General features: G+C 37.7%; 1 protein-coding gene across 4 annotated transcripts in view; it reads left to right on the top strand.

The window, feature by feature from the left end:
- The window catches only part of LKRSDH (lysine ketoglutarate reductase/saccharopine dehydrogenase), a 194,675-nt gene that overhangs the window by 96,052 nt on the left and 78,088 nt on the right, over positions 1-20,535 (top strand). For all 4 annotated transcript variants that reach the window (XM_081766216.1, XM_081766219.1, XM_081766217.1 and 1 more), the window contains exons 8-11: positions 1,033-1,160; positions 9,073-9,347; positions 12,159-12,330; positions 14,628-14,698. In XM_081766216.1, the coding sequence (XP_081622342.1) occupies positions 1,033-1,160; positions 9,073-9,347; positions 12,159-12,330; positions 14,628-14,698 (646 nt within the window). The remainder of the gene's footprint in view (positions 1-1,032; positions 1,161-9,072; positions 9,348-12,158; positions 12,331-14,627; positions 14,699-20,535) is intronic.

The following is a 20,535-nucleotide window of genomic DNA, read 5'->3' as shown; positions in this document are numbered from 1 at the left end:
ATTTCCAGCACTGTATTGGCCAAGTACATTACTTGGAATAATTACTTTCTGAATCACCTTCATATATATACGATTCCTGTAACAGCATGCAAACTGGTGTACTGTCCAGGTGTAAATTTGGGGGGGGGCGTCATTCACCCACTTCCATAAAATATCTATGGCGCCCTCCCACTTCCTAAGGCAAAGATAGGCAAGTGGGACGGTGTGACTTTATTTGTCCCCTACCTTTTCAGATCCACTTTTACCCCTGGTACTGTCCATTTGAAAACAAGAGCTTTGTCTCACACTACTACCAAACGAGCAACGCAATCCTTGTTAGGACAGTGGTTAGTGGATCTTGCTGGATATCCGATGTCATTAGGTAGAAGAAGAAACAAGAAAGTAAAAAAGAAAGCAAGTGAAAAATAAAGACATATTATTACTTTTTATGGTAAACTAAATAAAAGAAATCCGGAGAAAGGAGACGTTTGGTATAGCACGTTTACTCAATAGAAGTGCAGTTCGACAAATTTTTTTCAAGTTCCCATGCTGATTTTTACAACAGCATCCCTTCTTCCCTCCACCCTACTTTTGATTGCTGTCTTTTCTTTCTTCCCAATACTGTGGCTAATATGAAACAGATGTCAACCAAGGAAGCTGGTCTTGGGAATAGCGAATCGAGTGCTAATTTAACGGACAGCATTTGGAACTGTGGCAACTAAGGCTCCACGTCGAGTTGACTTACGACTGCCAATTGTTTGAAATGAGATTTCTGGTTGGATCTTTAGTTATCATGGATGTTTTCCACAATATCCCTCGAACGATGACTTATTAATGACACGTAGAGAGCAGTCTTTTTATACAAAGTGCGCTTCCGTTGAAGAAACGAACTATAACTTCTTGTCCTCTTTTTAACCGGGCGTTGCCTATTGATTTCTTAAAATGTGTGGCTTCCTGTCAAGATGTGGATGTTCTGTGCATTTGCAGGAATCAACGCTCTCTTATTATGTAACCTTGTGTAAGTACTACTAACGAATTGTATATTATTTTCAGCAACAAACAAAGTTTATGGTTGTGAAGTTACTCGTCGTGATCATTTGGAAAGGAAGGATGGCTGTGGATTCGATGCAAAAGATTATGAAGCTCACCCACATAAATACATGTCAACATTTAGTAAAAGAGTAAGTAAGGGAAATGCATGCATGATATTGCTTCGTAGTATAGATCTTCATTTTGTACAGATAATATAATAACTGAATATTAAGGTACCTTAGAAACAACTGCACAAGTTAACGGAGCTTTACTCGTTGTCCGAGGCAATTGGGCTCACGGGAAACATAGTGTTCTGTGTTTTTAAGATTACACTGAATCTGAAATTGTTTTATTTCAGGTGTGAAGTTGCATATAGCTTATAGATGAAAAGTATAGAATAATTTTACGGTATAAAAATGTCTATACTTCAATAAAGTATTGGGTTGGTGCAGTGGTGTAAAGCTAGAATTTTTGGTGTGTATACGCTCGATGGATTTCAAAAGTATAGCGTATACGCAAGACTACTTGGCGTATACTCACCCCAATTTACTCTCATTCTTTCGTAAATTTAAGGTGAGTATACGCTGGACTATAAAAATTTTAGGTGGGTATACGCCGTATACTCCCATATACGCCCCATTACATCCCTGGGTTGGTGTGATTAAAATGTTCAATTTTACGTCTGGTTGTAAACTAATCTCTCTGTAACGCAACTAATGGATCGACAGAGCTCACCCAAGTATCAAACAACGGTCAACAGACATAGTGTCCTCATTTTACACTACAATCTACGGCCACATATAGCTCAAAAGAGGATACAAACTGTCTATAAGTTGCAGTATGAAACATTTCCTCACCCAGCGTATTCTTCGGACGTCTCTCCTCTTGTGGTATCTCGATCATTTATTGCCAGGGAAGAAACTCTCTGATGACCAGACAGTGCAACGTATAGTTGAGGACTTCTTCGCATTGCAGAATCAAAACTTCATTTGTAATGGGATCCAATGGTTGACTGAGCAATGGTAAGATTATATGACTGCAGTCAGAGACTACTTTCACTAACCACATATTATACGTGCGTGAAGTTGGTCCTCCTAGTTTCAAATTTCGACTAGAAACTAAAATCAATCGTTTTGTTTTCGTTTGCTGTTGATTGTTTCAAAGAAAAAAAATTATTGGATTCGGTTTCGAAACAAAATTTGAATGTGGGGAGGCGCAGTGTGAAGTTGGCCCCTCCAACTTTATTTTGTAAGTATCTCCTTAAGATTTTTGGAACAAAATATTTTTTTCTTCAAAACAATCAACAACAAGAAAAAAAACAAACGATGAGCTTCGGTTTTGAATCGAAATTTGAGAATGGGGCTAGTGTGAAGTTGTATCACCTATTTCTTTTCTAAACACTTCTTATGTTTTTCGAAACAAACTATTTTTTCTTCAAAATGATCAACAACAAACGTATATCAAAAGATTGATTTTGGTTTTCAATCGAAATTTATAAGTAGAGAGACCAGGTGGCTACATTCCAACTTTATTTTGTAAATATCTCAGAATATTTTTTTCAAGTGAACGATTTTCTGTTTGCAAAAGAATCAATAACAAAGGAAAAACAAACGACTTGCTTGAATTTTGAATTGAAATTAAAATTTGAGATAGGAGGGTAAAGTTAGCTACATCCCAACTTTAGTTTGTAAATGCCTCGTCACGTTTTTCGAAACAAATGATTTTTTTCTTCAAAACGATCAATAATAAACGAAAAACAAACATTTGATTTTGGTTTCGGGTCGAAATTTGAAAGTGAGGGTGGGAGTAACTTGGGTATTATAGTTTTTAATTATCAGAGTCTTTGAAAGCGGCGCACGGCTCGAACATTTCAATCGGATCAAACAATAAATTAACCGGAATTCATAACATTGTTCTGAAATTCAAAAGTTTGTTGAAGATAAAAATTTGTGATGGGACCCATTGCATTAAGCTCTGAGAAGACGACAACTGCATCAGCCTAATTAAGAGATAGTCATTAATTCCACATTATAAGATATTTGTTTCAATTTTCGATCCCCAGGCTTTGTCTTCTATTAGACTATTTTCTATCTTTACTTTTTGAGAAAAGGAAATCTCGATTATATTATTTTTACAGGAGGAATGTATCGCGCTATTTCGTTTGCAGTTTCCTGTTTTTGTGAAAAATAATAAAATTTATTTAATTTCTTTGGCTCTTTTAGTTGAAGTGCAGAGTTAGTTTCGAATAATTCATACTAAAATTATTTCTGGGCGCTATACATATCAATGGGTATTAAATAACTTATAAATTCTGTAATAGTGATTCTTACTTATTAAAGAAACACATACATATTGTTCGTTACACAAGAAAATAAAAGTGGCCCCGCGCAGTGCAATCCCTAATGCTCTCGTCTTTGGTGCAAGCTGTCCCGGATTCGATTCCCAGTGGGGGAGCGCGGTGGCTCAGTGGTAGAGCGTTCACCTCTGGTGCTTGGGGTCCCGGGTTCGATCCCAGCCCCCGCCAAGTGAACTTTGTGGTGGACAAACACCGTGCTCGTGAGTTTTCTCGGGGTTCTCCCGTTTCCTCCCACTTTCTTCATTCCACCATTTTCACTCATCTCTCATCATCACCGTCTCCTTTAGCCTAACCGGCATAACCGTGGGACGTAAAACTCAAAGATTTCATTTCATTTTTTCCCAGTGGGGATACTCATTCGCAAAAGTGTAAAAGCTTCCTCATCCTAAATGAGGTTTCCCTGAGTCTTCCTCGTTCTCACTAGGAAATGCCGGGATAGTATCTATCATACAAGTCCCCGTCCACTTCCTTCCTTCCCTTTTCTCAGTGATATCGCCAAGGGCCGTCATCCTTTATACATGACGGATTAACATGGCAATAGATGTCGAAAGTTCAGATCCTTAATCGTAATCCTAAGAAGAAAATAAAAGAACATAAATCTCACTATAGGCATTTCTCTTGCTAACCATCTTCCTCAAACGGCCAGTCAATTGGGATGTTCGCAATAACTTTCTAAATCCGTGCTTCGAATTCTTCCACTGTGTAAAGTTTGAAATTGTACACCTCTTCCTTAATGTAGTCTCACAAGAAAGAAAAAAAAAAAAAACACATGGAAGTTGCTCTGGACTTCATGCTGGTCATTCGTGAGATCCACGTCGTCTAAGCAAATGTCCAGGAAGCTCTCCCATAAACAAATAAGCGGTCTGCCATGTTTCTTTACATTACACGTACTGCTTCCAGGTGTCCACAATTGAACTAATAGTAAGTAAATCGGGCAATGTGAAGTCTTAATAAATACTTTATAAGATAGCACTGTCCTCAGCATGAAATCGGTAATATTATAAGCCTTATAGAGTATAAAAAATGCTTAGTTACTTTTCACCTACCCGGTACGACTACGAGCAAAAAAGGCACGTGTCCTGTATATGATGTTTTATCAAAAAATGCCTCAGCTTTCTTTATGTATTCAAAATGTTTGAAGGTTTACACATTTATTTTCGATGTTTTTGTTCAATAATAGTATAAGATAAGTAAGTTAGAAGGAAACGACGAATCTCAATCTCCTGAGAAGTAAATTAATTTTTAAAACGGTCTGGACACTAATTTACGACACTGGTGAGACCTGTGCTAAGATATGGGTCACAGACATAGATTTTGACAAGAAGAAACGAAATGGGCTTGAGCAAAGCGCTAAAAAAAATGTATGGAACAGCAAGGGAAGATGGAAACTGTCGCATAAAATACAGCGTGTCCATAAATTACAGTCATACTTTAAAGTGGTATTACGTCGCTTTGGATAAATGTATTCAAATAAAATTGGTCACATTTGAAAGAAAAACTCAAATATTTTTGTGCATGTGAACAATGGACGGGGTCAAACACAGAAAAGTTAAATTCACTTATGGGTACTTTATGATTAGTCGATATGGGTTCATTGTTGGATATTTAGCAGACAATTGTTGTTTCTGCTGGAGGTCACTTGCGAAGCTTTTATGTTTCTGTACTGTTATGCAGTACTGTGCTAACGTAAATGTACAGGGTGTCCGAGAAGTCCTTCCCTGATTACAGAAATTGATAACTCAGGCTAGAAATAAGATAGAAATATGAAACTGGTGTTGAATTGTTTACAAACTATAAAAGTTTTGGTCACATCAGTGCACTTCCACATGAGCACCCTTGGTAGCACGTAGCACATCTAGGCGATATTCAATTTCCATCCACACATTAGCCAACATCACTGGAGGGATCGATGCAACGACTGTGGTTATTCGTTGCTGCAGGGTTTCAAGATCTGGTACACGTGTTCGGTAGACCTCATCCTTGACATAACCTCATAAAAAGAAGTCTAATGGGGTTATGTCAGGAGAGCGTGGAGGCCAAGCTGTTGGTCCATCACGACCAATCCATCGCCCAGGAAATGTCCTTACGTACTACAAACCTAAAACAAAAAAAAAAAAATTGAGACTTGGTAAAACAGAACAAACCTAACACAGACAAAAACTTTTATAGTTTGTAAACAATTCAACACCAGTTTCATATTTCTATCTTATTTCTAGCCTGAGTTATCAATTTCTGTAATCAGGGAAGGACTTCTCGGACACCCAGTATTTCCTTTCGTTGTGTTGAGTTGTTATTAAAGAATAAGTCTTAAGAAGTTACGGCGACCCACAAGAACGAAGTTGGCGTGTTTTGGAATATCACAGCACGCAGAGTTTCGTGCAGATTTCAGTGATGAGGCTTCATTCCACGTCAGTGGAATGAGTTGACTTGATTTTGAATTTAACGTCCCGTTCAACAGCGACACTATATGAGACGTGGACCTACTAATTAACATGGAATGAGTTCCCACCGGGAAACGAAGTCGGGTTCCGCGTTAGTGGAAAAGTGAACAGGCATAAAGTTAGGATTTAGGGAGCGAGAACCCACATGCTACTTTGGAAGTTGAAACAGACTCCCCTAAAGTGAATGTCTTTTGTGCCGTATCGACACGTCAAGTCTATGGCCAATTTTTCTTTCCAGAGGCCACTGTCACAGGTCCAATTTACCTTGACATGGTCAGGAATTGGTCATTTCCACAACTGGAAGAAGAAGGCGGCAATGACTTTACTTTCCAACAAGGTAGAGTACCTCCTCACTGACATTTACATGTTCGGGAACATCTGAATGAGCGGCTTCCAAGAAGATGGATTGGACATGCTGGAAATGATGATAATGTATTCTACAAGTGGCTGCCGAAGTCGCCTGATTTAACAATCTGTGACTTATTTTTATGGGGTTACGTAAAGGATTGTGTCTATGTATCCCCATTGTCTCAAAAACTGCAAGAACTGTAAGTTCGTATCAGTGCTACCATTCAGTCCACTTCATCAGATATGTTGCAGCGTGTGTGGCGTGAATGGGAATATCGCCTTTGATGCCTGCATCGCCACTCATGTCGCTCACTTTCAATCAGGGGTATACGGACAAAATCTCGCGGCCGAAACATCGCCACCCAAAATCTCGCCGGCCAAAACCTCGCGGGACAAAATCTCGCCGGGCCAAAACCTCGCGTGGCCAAAACCTCGCCGCCCAAAACCTCGCGGGACAAAATCTCGCCGGGCTAAAACCTTGCGTGGCCAAAACCTCGCCGCCCAAAATCTCGCGGGACAAAATTTCGCCGGGCCAAAACCTCGCGTGGCCAAAACCTCGCCGCCCAAAACCTAGCGGGACAAAATCTCGCCGGGCCAAAACCTCGCCGCCCAAAATCTCGCCGTGGCAAAACCTCGCCGCGAATGAAACTTTTCTTTAAAATTTACCCAATGTGTTTCCTAATATGCAATTCCACATTACAAATAATAATAATAATAATAATAATAATAATAATAATAATAATAATAATAATAATAATAATAATAAGATACAAAACATCGTGTGCGTGGGCTTTCTCGGGTTATTCCCGTTTCCTCCCACTTTCTTTATTCGATCATTTCCTTCATCCTGGTCATCTACGTCTCCTTTAACCTATAGGACATAATCAAGGGACGTCGTAAAAACTCATATATTATTTCATATTTTCATAAATATTATTAGATTTTTGTTAAAATTTTAAGTTTTTGGATGTTCCAAAATTCACTAAACTAACCTCGTTAGTTGTCATTACTTTCCTTATGCAGACTTTCTTTCCCTATAACCAGTTTAAAAACATCCTGTCGCCCTACCTTCACATTGAAATCCTCTAATACAGAAATAGAATTTTCATATGGTATCACGGGACTTAGTCAAATACCCGTGATACTTCTTCTGAAACAGCGTCTTTTATACCGTCATCCTTATCATCTATTGGAACATTTACATTTTGGTCAGGCGAGATTTTGGGTATGGCGATATTTTGGGGCGCGAGGTTTTGGCCCGGCGAGATTTTAGCCCGCGAGGTTTTGGCCCCGCGAGGTTTTGGGCGGCGAGGTTTTGGCCAGGCGGGGTTTTGGCCCGGCGAGATTTTGTCCCGCGAGGTTTTGGGCGGCGAGGTTTTGGCCAGGCGAGGTTTCGGCCTGGCGAGATTTTGGGCCGCGAGGTTTTGGGAGGCGAGGTTTTGGCCAGGCGAGGTTTTGGTCCGCGAGGTTGTCGCCGCGAGGTTCTGGCCGCGAGGTTTTGTACCCAAACCTCAATCAGGGGCGTCATTTCAGACTTCGCTTGGGGGGGGGGGGGGCAAGAGCACCACTGACATAAGAGTTTCAAGTTTTGTACTAGTATATTAGTAAGCAATCTATTAATGTATATGTATTCCTCAAACTCTTGGGGGGTAATTGCCCCCTCCTGCCCCCCCTAAATGACGCCCCTGCTTTCAATGTCTATGAGGTATAGTAAATAAAATTGAGTTTTTCTTTCAAATGTGACCAATTTTATTTAAATACGATTACCCAAAATGGAAGCACTGTATAATGAGAAGATAGATATAATATAAAGGACAATATATTCTGAGGCATATCAAGGCACAGAGAATTCTGTTGGTAGATCAACTGCTAAGGATGAAGACACGTCGATGTCAAGAGAAGGTTGTATACCAGAAGGAAGAGAGGAAGACATACACTGAGATGGTTTGATGATGTGATGGAGGAATTTGAGATCATGAAAGTTAGAGGATGGAGTGAGAACCAGCAATAGGAAAGATTGGAGGCCGATTGTTGAGGAGGCCAGGGTCTGCATTGGGCTGTAGCGCCGAAGGATAACTAATATAAAATTTACAGGACCATTTAATTAGATTTGAAGAAATTAATAAAATTAGACTATTAACCCTTTACGTTCCAGTTTCATTTGCCTATTTGCGTGCTGTAATACCAGGTTTTCATCTACTGTCAAAAAACTGTCTAGACCGTTATATAAGGCAGAGTTATTGTATAAAGTTCAATGAATATCATTTTATGTACATTTGCATGCGCTCGCACACACCTACACACACACATGCATTCGCGAGGAAAGTATTCATATTGCTGATAAAAAAAATTGCATTGTTGGACATTTGGGTGTAAAAAGAGAAATCTTGATGTTCTGAAGGGATTTTATGCTGCTTCACGTTGGCAACACTGACTGGAGATGATTAAGGTGCTGACATCTAAGGAGAAACAGTAGAATTAACTTGTTCATTGAGTCCGCTTAAAAAAAATCATAGGGCCTTCGTTTTTATGTCGTTTTGCAGAGTCGTTTTTACGTATGATTAGCGTGATACTGAAGACCTAACTATTGCAGGAAAAATATGTTAGTCGAACTCTTTACTATAGCATTAATCACGCGTCAGAACGATTCTGCATAAGACCTATGACCCTTAATAAAGGATACGTTTTTGTGACATTCCCATGGATGTGATTGGTATTTTGCAACGGAATATTTTATGACATCAACATGGATATTACTGGAACGCAAGAGGTTAAAATTCCTGTTCATTTCAAACATAAAAAGGAAAGGGTTAATTAATAGTGTGAAAAATCAATGGTGGCAGGGATGTTCAATATTCCTAACAACCGGCGTCTGGTTATAATATTTAATATTTTTCTTTTTAACTTCTCTTTTAGATTGCTCCCTTTGCGTCAGTAATTATTAATGGTATCTATTGGACAACGAATGCTCCGAAGTTGGTTACTATACCAGATGCAAAACTTCTTCTTCAACCAGCGAACACACCGTGGCTGCCAACGTCTGCAGGATCTCCTCCTTTGCCTCATCGAATGCTAGCCATTTGTGATATCAGCGCTGACCCAGGAGGATCAATTGAGTTCATGAATGAGTGTACTACCATAGATACTCCATTTTGTCTTTACGATGCTGACAGAAATAAAGATACGAAAAGGTTTGTTTCTATTGCTAACATTTATTTATGATCACAGCTGTTTTTTTTTTTTTTTCAATCTTTCATTTAGTATTAAAGCACATGACCAGATATTCCCTATCATTAGAACTCAGCCTCAACACTTCCAAACAGTGATGTCAATCTGTGAGAAAAGTGGGATTTTCCTGGGATTCTTACGTGAGATTTTTTGACAATAATTTTTCGAAAAGAGAGAAAGGCAATTGTCATTGAAATTGCCAACATATATGGCATTTTTCATATACATAAAATGAACGCCAACAAACTTGTCTAGGGGCGAAAAATAGACATAATAAGGTCATCAATACGCATTAAACCAGTGTTAATTGCCAAATTTTAATCAGATCTTTTAAAGTAAGAAAAGTTTGTTACTGAGAAAATAGTGTGATATCAAAGTTACTGAAAACAACCGCCAAGCAACGAAAATTGTATTCTGGTATTTTAAGATAGAAGAAAAGAAAATGATGAACGAATGAATGAAAGAAGTAAAATATCAAATGAGAGAGAATGATTTTCCGACATTTTCCACGCAAAATGTATAAAGAGCAAAGATTTTCTGTCATCATTAGCCTCTGTATCAGGTGATGGGACAAAGGTGTGATGAAAATATTGCAATTCTGACAACAGAGTATACTTGTTTTCGATTAAGGAAATACCTATGTGTAGAAGACCGAATAATTTCATTTTCATCTTTCTCTATTATTATTATTATTATTATTATTATTATTATTATTATTATTATTATTATTATTATTATTATTATTATTATTATTATTATTATTATCTAATTAGTATAATGTGGGAAATTCAACACCAAATAGGACCTTTCTACTCTCGACATGGAATTTTGTGAAATTTTATGGACATGGAACTTTTCGGATTGGCATCACTGCTCCCAAGTAGAGTGATTGAATTCTGCATCTGGATCTTGTCCTGGTTGAGATTCCAAAATTCGGATCTTCAATACGAATATTTCATCTCAATACTAGGCATTGGATCTGCATCCGAAATCCGAAAGTAAAATATAGTATGGAAATTTTGCATCAATAGGATAAGTGGTGTCTTAATTTTTAGCCCTAAAACTAACCTGAATAATTTGGCTAAAAATGTGGTAAAATAGAGCTGAACGTTATCAGTCAGTAGTAAATACTCCAATTGCGAAGTAAGCTTAGATTTACTTGCTCGTTCTCAGAAATTATGATTTAATCTTAGATTAGGAATATCAAATTATTCTCACTGAAGCCGGGGACATTTTCCAACGTCAACTGCAAGGATTGAAGGTTTTCATGACAGTTTTACTTGTTTTGAGTTCCGAGTTATTTTGGTGCTCCAATCAGCGACTGCGGACCGATAACTCCCGCCTCCCATATGTGATGTAGGTGGCGCTAATAAATGTGAAGAAAATGGATGTTGTTCCCGACGCAGCAGTCGCAGTCTTCGTGATCATGAAGTAGTTATATGGAAAAGTGATATCCTTTGATTGGTAGAAAGTGTAACCAATGAAAATTATAAGAGCAGTGGCTCTCATAACGGTTTGATCCTGTTTGTGATTGAGAACGCCGTTAATGCGTTAGAACTGTTTGAGTTCTTCAACAATTTTACATGATGTCAGCCAGAAGTTTTTAGTAATAGCATGCTTTAACTGAAGATGTCGTGTGCTGCATGAAGTTGGGTCAGCTTCTTCTTTACAGCACCAAGGAGGATCTCTTTGAGGGTGGAATTGGTATCTTCTGCCTGTTTTCCTAATGATAGATGTGTTGATGTAGTGATATGTCATTTTCAATGGATTTTAGTTGCATAAGTGGAATCCTTGGCGGTGTTGCCTTTTGGTAGTTGTGCTGGTTCATAGTTAATGGTGGAAAGTCTTGTTCCGTTAAAGACACTTCTTTCAGAGTTCATCTTGCTTGAAAACATTGTACTATCGGGCCTCTCCTGTAGTTGTCTGGTGGTCCCGTTCACGGTTGGCGTACTTGTAAGCGTGATTTTCTTTCTTTTTTGTGTATTCGTACGTAAGATGATTTTCTGAACATTTCAGACATCTTGGATCAGCTCGGCAGGCGGAGATTAGGTATGGCCCAATTTCCTCTCCTCTTCATCTGTTGGGCGTTTATTACATCATACCCTCTGTTTAGGAGGTCAGTCCGAATGTTATCCAAGTTTGTATCAATTGTCAATCTTCTTGTGACGACTTTGAATTGTCAGTCTTGTTTGGCTTTTTCTCGGCATAGGATAGTTCGTGCTTCATACAGGATTCTTCCAGTGTCCTGTAATCTTCATTAGTCGTGCATTGAAATTTAATGTTGTTTTTATTAACTCCGCAATTCGGCAAGACCAGACAGTGATAATGCGCTTCACTATGCTGCTAGTGGGTTGCTTCATTTCCAGGCCGCAGATTTTTTGCAGAAGGAATTTCAAACCTAGTAAAACACGTTATGACAAATGCCTCAATTTGAATGGTGAGTATGTTGGAAAGTAATGTTATGTTGTACTTTTCTAATATGTATCATAAAAGTTCCGTATGTGCAAGTCATTAATAACATAACGGCGATTTTTTTCGGAATTGCCCTCTTATAGAAATTAACGAGATGGACCAAATTTAGATTTTGTTTAAACGTGGAATTTCGAATTTGACAACTTTTATTATTCATTTATTTACTTATTTGGTAGTGATCTGATCATATTAATATAAGTTGATTTAACAATTTCTGTGAATTTAAGAAAGTATATAAACATAAACTTATCTACAAAGTAAGTGGAGTAATAGTTTTTCCTTTCTTTTCTGCATGCTATTAGTTTCAAAGGACCAGGCGTTTTAGTATGTTCTATAGACAATATGCCCACTCAGCTACCTCGAGAGTCAACTGATTTCTTTGGGGATCTCTTATTGCCTTACGTTTGCGATATACTGCAATCAGATGCTACCATCCCTCTAGATGAGCACGACTTTGATCCGTGTGTGCAACGAGTAAGTGTAACAAGAAGGTAACATTTGGTAAGAGGTTTAAAAAATAAATTATTATAAGAAATACTAACCTTCAGTTAAAAACTTTTTACTCCAGAAGTATTCAGAATTATCCACCTGTGAACATTTTGGCAAAAGGTAATTGACTTTTTCAGAATCCTATTAACTCTTTTACGATCTTGACTTTTTAAGGTAAATTTTACACTTTTAGTCAAGCAGGTACTATTTCATAGATTTTATCGTAGGTTCATGGTTCATACTTTTTTTTTTTTTATACAATAGAGCAACCTTTCCAACGGTACCACTCGCTTGTCCGTATCACACACCTGAAACGGGAAAATCGGCGAAAACCAGTTTTTTTTTTTTTTCGAAAATAACTTTCTCAAAAAATTTACACCCCTCTGGCACAAGCCTGGGTTGACCTAGGTATCTCAAAATCACTGGAAAAATACGTAGTTATGTACACAACATGTGTGCAAAATTTTAATATGAAGGGTAAGGGGGAAAAAGAAGGAATGTCGTAAAACTGCATTTTCGAGAAAACCGCATTTTAATATTGAAAACCGCGTAAGAAGAATAGAGTTAGTTAAATCTTTTGCCCATTTTACATGAATATTTCTACATCTACGCATCTATGGCATATACAGTCAAATAGTACCAACAGTCACCAACAGATAGGACAAAGCACCTGAAAAAGCACATACATGGACATTCCTTGTTTGTTCCTCTTACCCTTCATATGATATCTTGAAAACTAAGGGCGTGATTTTTTTAAAATCTCAAAGTGACCAATCTTATATATATACGACGTGATGTAATAATTTCCTAAAACAAGAGTATTTATCCCTGGATCATGGTTCATATTTCACTCTCTTCAGAATAAATCAACCTTTCTCAAGATACTAGTTGCATGCCAATATGATACACTAGAATTGGGAAATTAGGGAAAATTCGGAAATTTTCCGAAAAAAAATTCCCCTTTTTAAACCTTTGAGCCTGGGCCCGCGTTGACATAGAGATCTCAAAAAAATCGACAAATAGTTAAAGGTGTACACGATGCGTATGCAAAATTTAAATATGATATCTTGAAAGCTAAAGGTAGGAATTTTTTTTGAAAATTGCCTCAATCGCGGTCGCCGCCCCCATTTAGCGCCGCCAAGTTGACCACCTGGTTCCAGAACGTATCTGAGGTGTTTCTTGGTCCATGTCTAACTTGACCAATAAAAAATGCCGGCTTAAATGGCTGTTATAGGATCTAAATAAGCGGTTAAAGACAACACTGCATAATGGTACGAAACTGCACCATGGGTTAAATGAAGTAGTAAATATTAACTCCTTTAAGTTGCTCGTATCCAGACGGTTTTAAGACAATTCGCTTATATTTCTGAAGTATGTTTTCCTTTCGGAGGACGGATTCAAACTAGATACGGACGATTTCCGTGGTCACTTCATAGTCTGAATATGCTAAAGTTTCTTCTTGCAAAACAAAGTTTTGAACTGATTCAGTTCTGAAATGAGGTTGCATCTAAAACCTATTTATTCCATGATTTTCTTAAAATGTTTATTTCATTTTGTTTCGTAAGACGAGACTTTGTACTTCTGAGTATTAAGTAATCAAAATGGTGCCTCGCTCCAAACCCACCCACCGAACGGAAACAGGCTTCCGAAATATAAGAAAACTATCTCATAATCGTCTGGATACAAACAATGTCAGCAAATTAAAAGTTACCTTAATAAAATTTCAGATTAGTTTCTTCCGTTGCAGTTATTTTATGAATACAAGGTATTTTAAGTGATAATTTTGCTTTTCAATCGTGCGTAATACAGAAGCTAGCTTATAGAAACTGAGCCAATATTTAAATTTCAGTGACATGTTGAGCAAAGATATGCTGGAAAACAAAAATCATAAAGCTCACACGTAAGTAGATGCGTCAGTTTGCATCACTTAGTAGCTAAGGAAAACCTGAAATCCATTCATTTTCGTTCTGAATGGAAGAAACATCATTTGCAATCTGCAGAAATTATAATATATTTTTTAAAAGAATACTTGAGATTTACTTAAATTATAATTTATATTTTGATATATAAACACAAATCATATTATTTAGTATGAAAATCTAAGAAAGATTTCAAGGAAACTCACACATTTCAAAAAATTTGTATTATTTAACAAATTTGCAATTGTGTGGTATACAGCTGTAGCGTTTAGCATTTGAAAGCTTGATATTATCCATGTGTTTATTCAAAGAAAATATTGTTCATTCTTTTGAAACTGAATTGTGTTCATTTTCTTTTTTCAGGCTATTATTGCCAGTAATGGAAGATTGACCAAACCCTATCAATACATACAAGAATTAAGATGTGCAAATAGGTAAGTTTTTCAGATAGTTTTAGGAACGCAAATCAGTTCTATTCAATATTGTGTAAGAATGTCATATTGTCTTCCATAGTTGAGGAAGACCTCATAAGCTATCTCAAGTTTTTAATTTTTTTTTTTTTCATAAAGCAAAATTCTTCAAAAAATACACCGTGTTTCAAAAAAGAATGACCTGATTCTGTCGGTAATAATTAAGGAACATGGGACGTGCCATCAAGGAAATGAGTGTTGTTTGAATGCGTGTAACCTAGAATTTCAGAAAATCTCCGTTAGATGTCAGTCAATGCGTCTTCTCACAACGAATAGACATAAACGTGTCATCCGAACATCCGAATTAAACGTAGTCCATTGGATAAACATAAGAAAAATATGTTCATGCACAAAAAATTAGATGCCATGGACAACGGAGTAAGTTCCTGGGGCCCATTAATCCTGTTAGTATAAAGAAAATCGTAGACTTGCAATGAAATAGCTATTGCATCAACACTATTCATTGGAAAGTCATGGTTTATAGATCATTATTTTCAGCATGAAACAAGCTTTCCAGAGATGCTATTAGGTGGGACCCATAACGTACTTGAACAGATGGAAAATTGGGAGAATGTCGAGAAAATTCCCTCCAGAAATCCTCCCATTAACTTTTTACCCTCTGGAGTGGCTCTGGGTAAAAGTACACAATCCAAATGTATCTCGAAAAATACTGTATGGAATAAGAAATGAGTGTACCAAGTTTTCTATTGATAGACAAAATAGATATGAGGGTAAAACTTGTATATCAATACATGCTTTCCCCTCATACCGTACCTCTTCTGTCTATCAATACAAAACTTGGTATACTCATTTCTTATCCCATATAGAATTTTTAGCCTTCAACTTGACAACATTTTCTTTCAGGTAAAAACGTATTCAGATAAAACTGAATACTTCCATTTTTTAGTAAAATGAAATCATTTAAGTTGAAATGACATTACCTATTCAACATGTATTTGCGGGAGCGTCATTTCAGATTTGCCTGGGAAGGGGTAAGATCCTCCACCGACATACGAGTTTGACGTTTTTTTCTTAGTATATTAGTAGGCAATCGATTAAAATACATTTAATTCTTAAACTTAGGTGGGCAGTTGCCCCCTTCGCTTCCCCGTTTTGAGCATAGCCTCCCCGAAACAAAATCCTAAATACGCCACTGCGGAGTGGCGCTAATTTTGATATTTATTCGTTAAAAAGAAGTAATATTTCCATGTTCTAACTTTGTTTATTTCTGTCATTTATATTGTTTTACACACACACACACACACATATATATATATATATATATATATATATATATATATATATATATATATATATATATATATATATATATATAATACTTAAGTTACGTATGTCTAGAGTGTGTGCCTAATATTAAACTTGTATATGAATTATTAAACACACGTTTACAAAAGGCAATGAAATAATTAGGAAGTGTAAAGTCTCAGAAATCAGAATATTAACAATACACTTCAAACATTAATGTTAATTAGCTGGTAGTATTATTAGTAATGATATAAAGTGCGGGCGTGAAATAAAAGCAAGGATAGGAATAGCGAAAGAAGCCTTTAGGAGGAAGAAGACGACTATTTTGTGGGACTTTGAATAAAGAGTTGGAAAGAAGACTCACAAAATGCTTCTGATAAAGAATTGAGTAGAAACACGGAGATTATTAAAAAATGATGAAAAATGACTGGAAGCTTTCGAAATGTGGGTGTGGAGAAGAATGAAGAGAATTAGCTGGGTCAACCGGAAAACGAATAAGATGGTGTTAGAAATAATTGGGGAGAAAAGATCAATTTTAGATATTAATAAGAAGAGGAAGGGAAACTAGTTGGGACATTTTCTAAGAAGGAACCATATCATGAGGGACGTGCTAAAGGATCAAGATTCTCAGTTGCAGCAAGTGACTTGCCAATAATGGCAGAAGACTTATGATGACTCTTTCTAGCAGAATGTTGTGAATAGTAATTAACAAGGCAAAAACCATAATTCCATGTTTGATCTTCATGTGTGCAGCCATCTTTAGACTTATGCCTACGTCTTCGTCACTGGAAAAGGTAGAGGATATAAGTTTCTTTCGAGCTTTCATTGGTTTTTCTTGGCAAGTTCTGTATTAGCACTCTTCTTTCTTGTAGTGTTCTTGGATTTTGTAGCATCCGATGCTTGTGTCTTTCTTTGGAGTTGTTTTGCTCTCATTGCCTGAATATTTTCAGGAGAAGTCCAGTGGCAGGATTTTCCTATGACACGACGTCTCTTCTGTACACAAAGTTTTACTGGGCTGGGAAGCACTTGTATGGGTTTATCTATAGGCTTTGTTGGGACATCGTTTTGTGTGCCATGACCGGAAGAAGAAGGAGCGTTGTTAAGATCTTCTTCCTGTGAAGACTGCTCCTCAGAATGTGTAACAAGGCCGTACGTTTCCAAAGCGGCAAATCGAAACTCTTCAATAGCTTGTAGTCCAAAGGGGTATATATCGGTACATGGAAACCCATTAACTACCAGTCCAACACAAGCTGTCCGCTTCCAGGCTTCAGTGAACAAAATACAAAACTAATATTTACTAATCACTGAGCTCCGGTTTTGGTGAATCCAGGTAGTTACCTCTTGGTGCTAATTGTCTTTAAAGGCTTTAAAAACAGAGCGATTGAGTGGTTGTAACACGTGTGTTGTGTGTAGAGGTAGGCAAAGCATTTTGATGTCATGACTTTGGCAGACGAAAGTTGTGAGTGAGATTTATACCCGTTTAAAATCAAAGAACCCGACCGGAACTCTATGTTCGTTAAACTGCTTAAACTTTTTTTTTTTAAATGTCTTCATTAATATATCCACTATTACTCATGCAAATAAGTGATTCATGCGTGAGATGGGTTTTAAAGTCCAGATTTTGGCGTATACTTTTGAATATTACTACAGGAGGTATAAAAGATCCCCCTATATTGCAGCATGCTATCACCGTTACATAACTGATCTCCTCCTTTTTACCCTTTTCTGTAGGAATTTTAGGAGCCCTCTTATTTAGAGGAAATCCACTTTCGTCCATATTGTAAATACGGCTAGGATGGTTACGGAGATCATACTCGTTCATTAATTCACCCAATAATTCAAAATAAGAATTCACAGTTTCCTTGTTAACACCAGAAGCTCTAGCTTTTGACAAACCTTCAGGTTTTCTCAAACTAAGGTTATTTCGGTTACAAAACATTTGACACCAATACTTACCTGCCATTTTAGTTTCAGCCCAGGATTGAGGAATGTCAAGTTTACATTTAGATGCATATAAGTATGCTGCTACACGCACTTCCTTCGGAGTAACTCCAACTCCCTGAATTATAGATATTTTACCCTGTCCGCTATTTTTTTCTCTCTAAATCACTGGAACACACGCAATATCACCGAACGATACCTTAGACGTATTGCCTACTGCAGGAACATGAATAGTACCTCTCTTGATATTTAACTCGTCTGTATAAGATTGTGAAAGGAACATTAAATAACTCTGATGCTCCCAGTGTCGACAGGTTACCATTAACAACTGATTTAACTACTTGTTCCATACACTCTTTGTTCCATTTTAATAATTTATCTTTCTTATAATTTCTGACCATCTGAAACGAGAAAACATTACGAATGCTTGATCAGAACCGAGGCATAAACAAATATGAAATAGTAAGCAGGGCCGGACTGACTACTAGTTGGTCCCGGCGGCTGACATACTGAGTTGGCCCGAATTGTCAATCCCCCCAACCAGCATTACCTCTACTGCCAACTGTTTTTCCCACGATAAAAGCACACAATTCTTTAGTAGATACACCATACATTATGCCATAAAGATCATAATATAAAATCAGGGTATAGGCTATGTTATGTAACAATATTTATGAGAAAAACACAGACCGTAATCATTAGCATTTTTTTAATCTCGCCTTGGAATGGCTGAGTTTTTTAATTTGTTAATAAAGAACTACGGACAAATTAATGTAAAGTTAGCACTGGCGGTGTCAGTATTCGTGAACAAGGGGTACGATAAGCTGCAAAGGAATGGCCACTGCACGTAGCCCGAAATATTTTTTCCGGTGGGGGATCAGGCCCTTAGCCAGCCCAAAAATGTAGGGGGCCCCGCTGAAGTTAGGGAGGGCCCGATCCAACCATATGATAGTTCATCACCATATTATAGTTCTTTTGCAACCCTACTGTAAAAACTTTAGGGGGCCAGCAAAAATTTAGGGGGGCCGGCCCTCCCTAGACTCCCTGCATACGGGCCTGTGGGGGATACGCCTTCCGGAGCAAGCACGACATAAGGACATTAATATGAGTAAGTACTTGTGGTCCATAAACTATGTCAAGTACCCACATTGTGTGCATTTATGCAAATCGTGTGCACATTTAGGCCTACAGGGTGATCATAATGGAATTATCTTACTATGTTTGCGACGTGATAAAAAATCAGAAAAGAAATTATCAATAGAAAATCTTGATATAGATACCAGAAATTGGTGTAATGAATTTTCATTTCGATTTACATAATTTTATTGCAAATGTATTTGTATATCCAATTCTTACTGTAATAGCAATTGTAGTATGTGAATACGCAACGACAACCGTGAAACCAGATTCAACAACAGCCACAATTTTATTTAAAAGAAACACATACGTACAAAGATTTAGGATTCAGGATTTAGATTTATGGGCTTTCGACATCTAAGGCCATTTAGCCCGTCACGTACAAGGGATGACGTCCCTCGGCGAGCACACTATCCGGGGATAGGGAAGGAAGGAAACGGCCTGGGACATATAAGTGAGGTACCGCCCCGGCATTTGCCTGGTGCAAATGAGGAAACCTCATTCAAGATGGATGGCCTGAAAAAGCTTCTTACACTTTTTCAACCGATTGCCCCCACATACGTACAAAGAATTTAATAATTTTTCACTTACCAGTGCTGTAAATTCAGAAAGTCCGGATTTATAACAAACTCATTAGAATAATAATAACCTCAGTTTCCACGGTAATTTTCGAAATGACACAATAAAGACATACACTACCTCATAGTAACAGACTGAATAACTGACCGCGGGTCGACTTCTTGGCTGATAAAATTGGCAATGAAAGCCAGGGGCAGATCCTGAACAGACTTCTGGGGGGGGGGGAGGGGTTGTAATACTGCTACTTAGAGCTACTTTTAAGAGCTCCAAACTCTGGGATGATATAAAATAAAAAAGTTTCCTCTTCTGGGGGGTGCTCGCCCCGATTGACCCCTCCTGGATCCGCCCCTGATGAAAGCAAATACTCATGAGTGACTCAACAATGGAAAAGCAACGGGATCTTGTTACAGAGGCGATGGCTTGACGCAACACCATGATATTATAAATCTTGAAAGTGATCTCAGATCTTTTCTGTTTCTTTTCAAATCGTTATTTTTCCTGGGGCAAGAAACTAAACTCTTAAGAATTGTGTTGTTAGGTCACTATACTTTAGGCTTCCTTTTACATTCCGCGATAGGAAGCGTGTTGGATTAGACTATTGTTTTTATTTGCGCCGACAAGACTCTGAAGCTGGCATGGTCCCATTCTTACTTTATAGGGGACGTGAGTCGCAACTGAATTTTAATGAACCGCTCAGAGAGCTTCATGTATGCATATTGCCACCTTTCACAAGAACTTAGTTGTCGCACACATTTTCCACATTTTTTCTCTTTCTCCTGACCTCCTCTCTCGTTATTAAAATTTTCATTTGGCCTCTGTTTGGGCGTCGATCGCCACCTAGCCACCTGTCAGTCCGGGCCTGATAGATAGTAGGTCTA

The sequence above is a fragment of the Thermobia domestica genome, chromosome 7, assembly GCF_964235325.1.
Source record: "Thermobia domestica chromosome 7, izTheDome1.hap1.1, whole genome shotgun sequence".
Taxonomy (NCBI): Eukaryota; Metazoa; Arthropoda; class Insecta; order Zygentoma; family Lepismatidae; genus Thermobia; species Thermobia domestica.
This window is presented reverse-complemented; position numbering and strand designations above follow the sequence as displayed.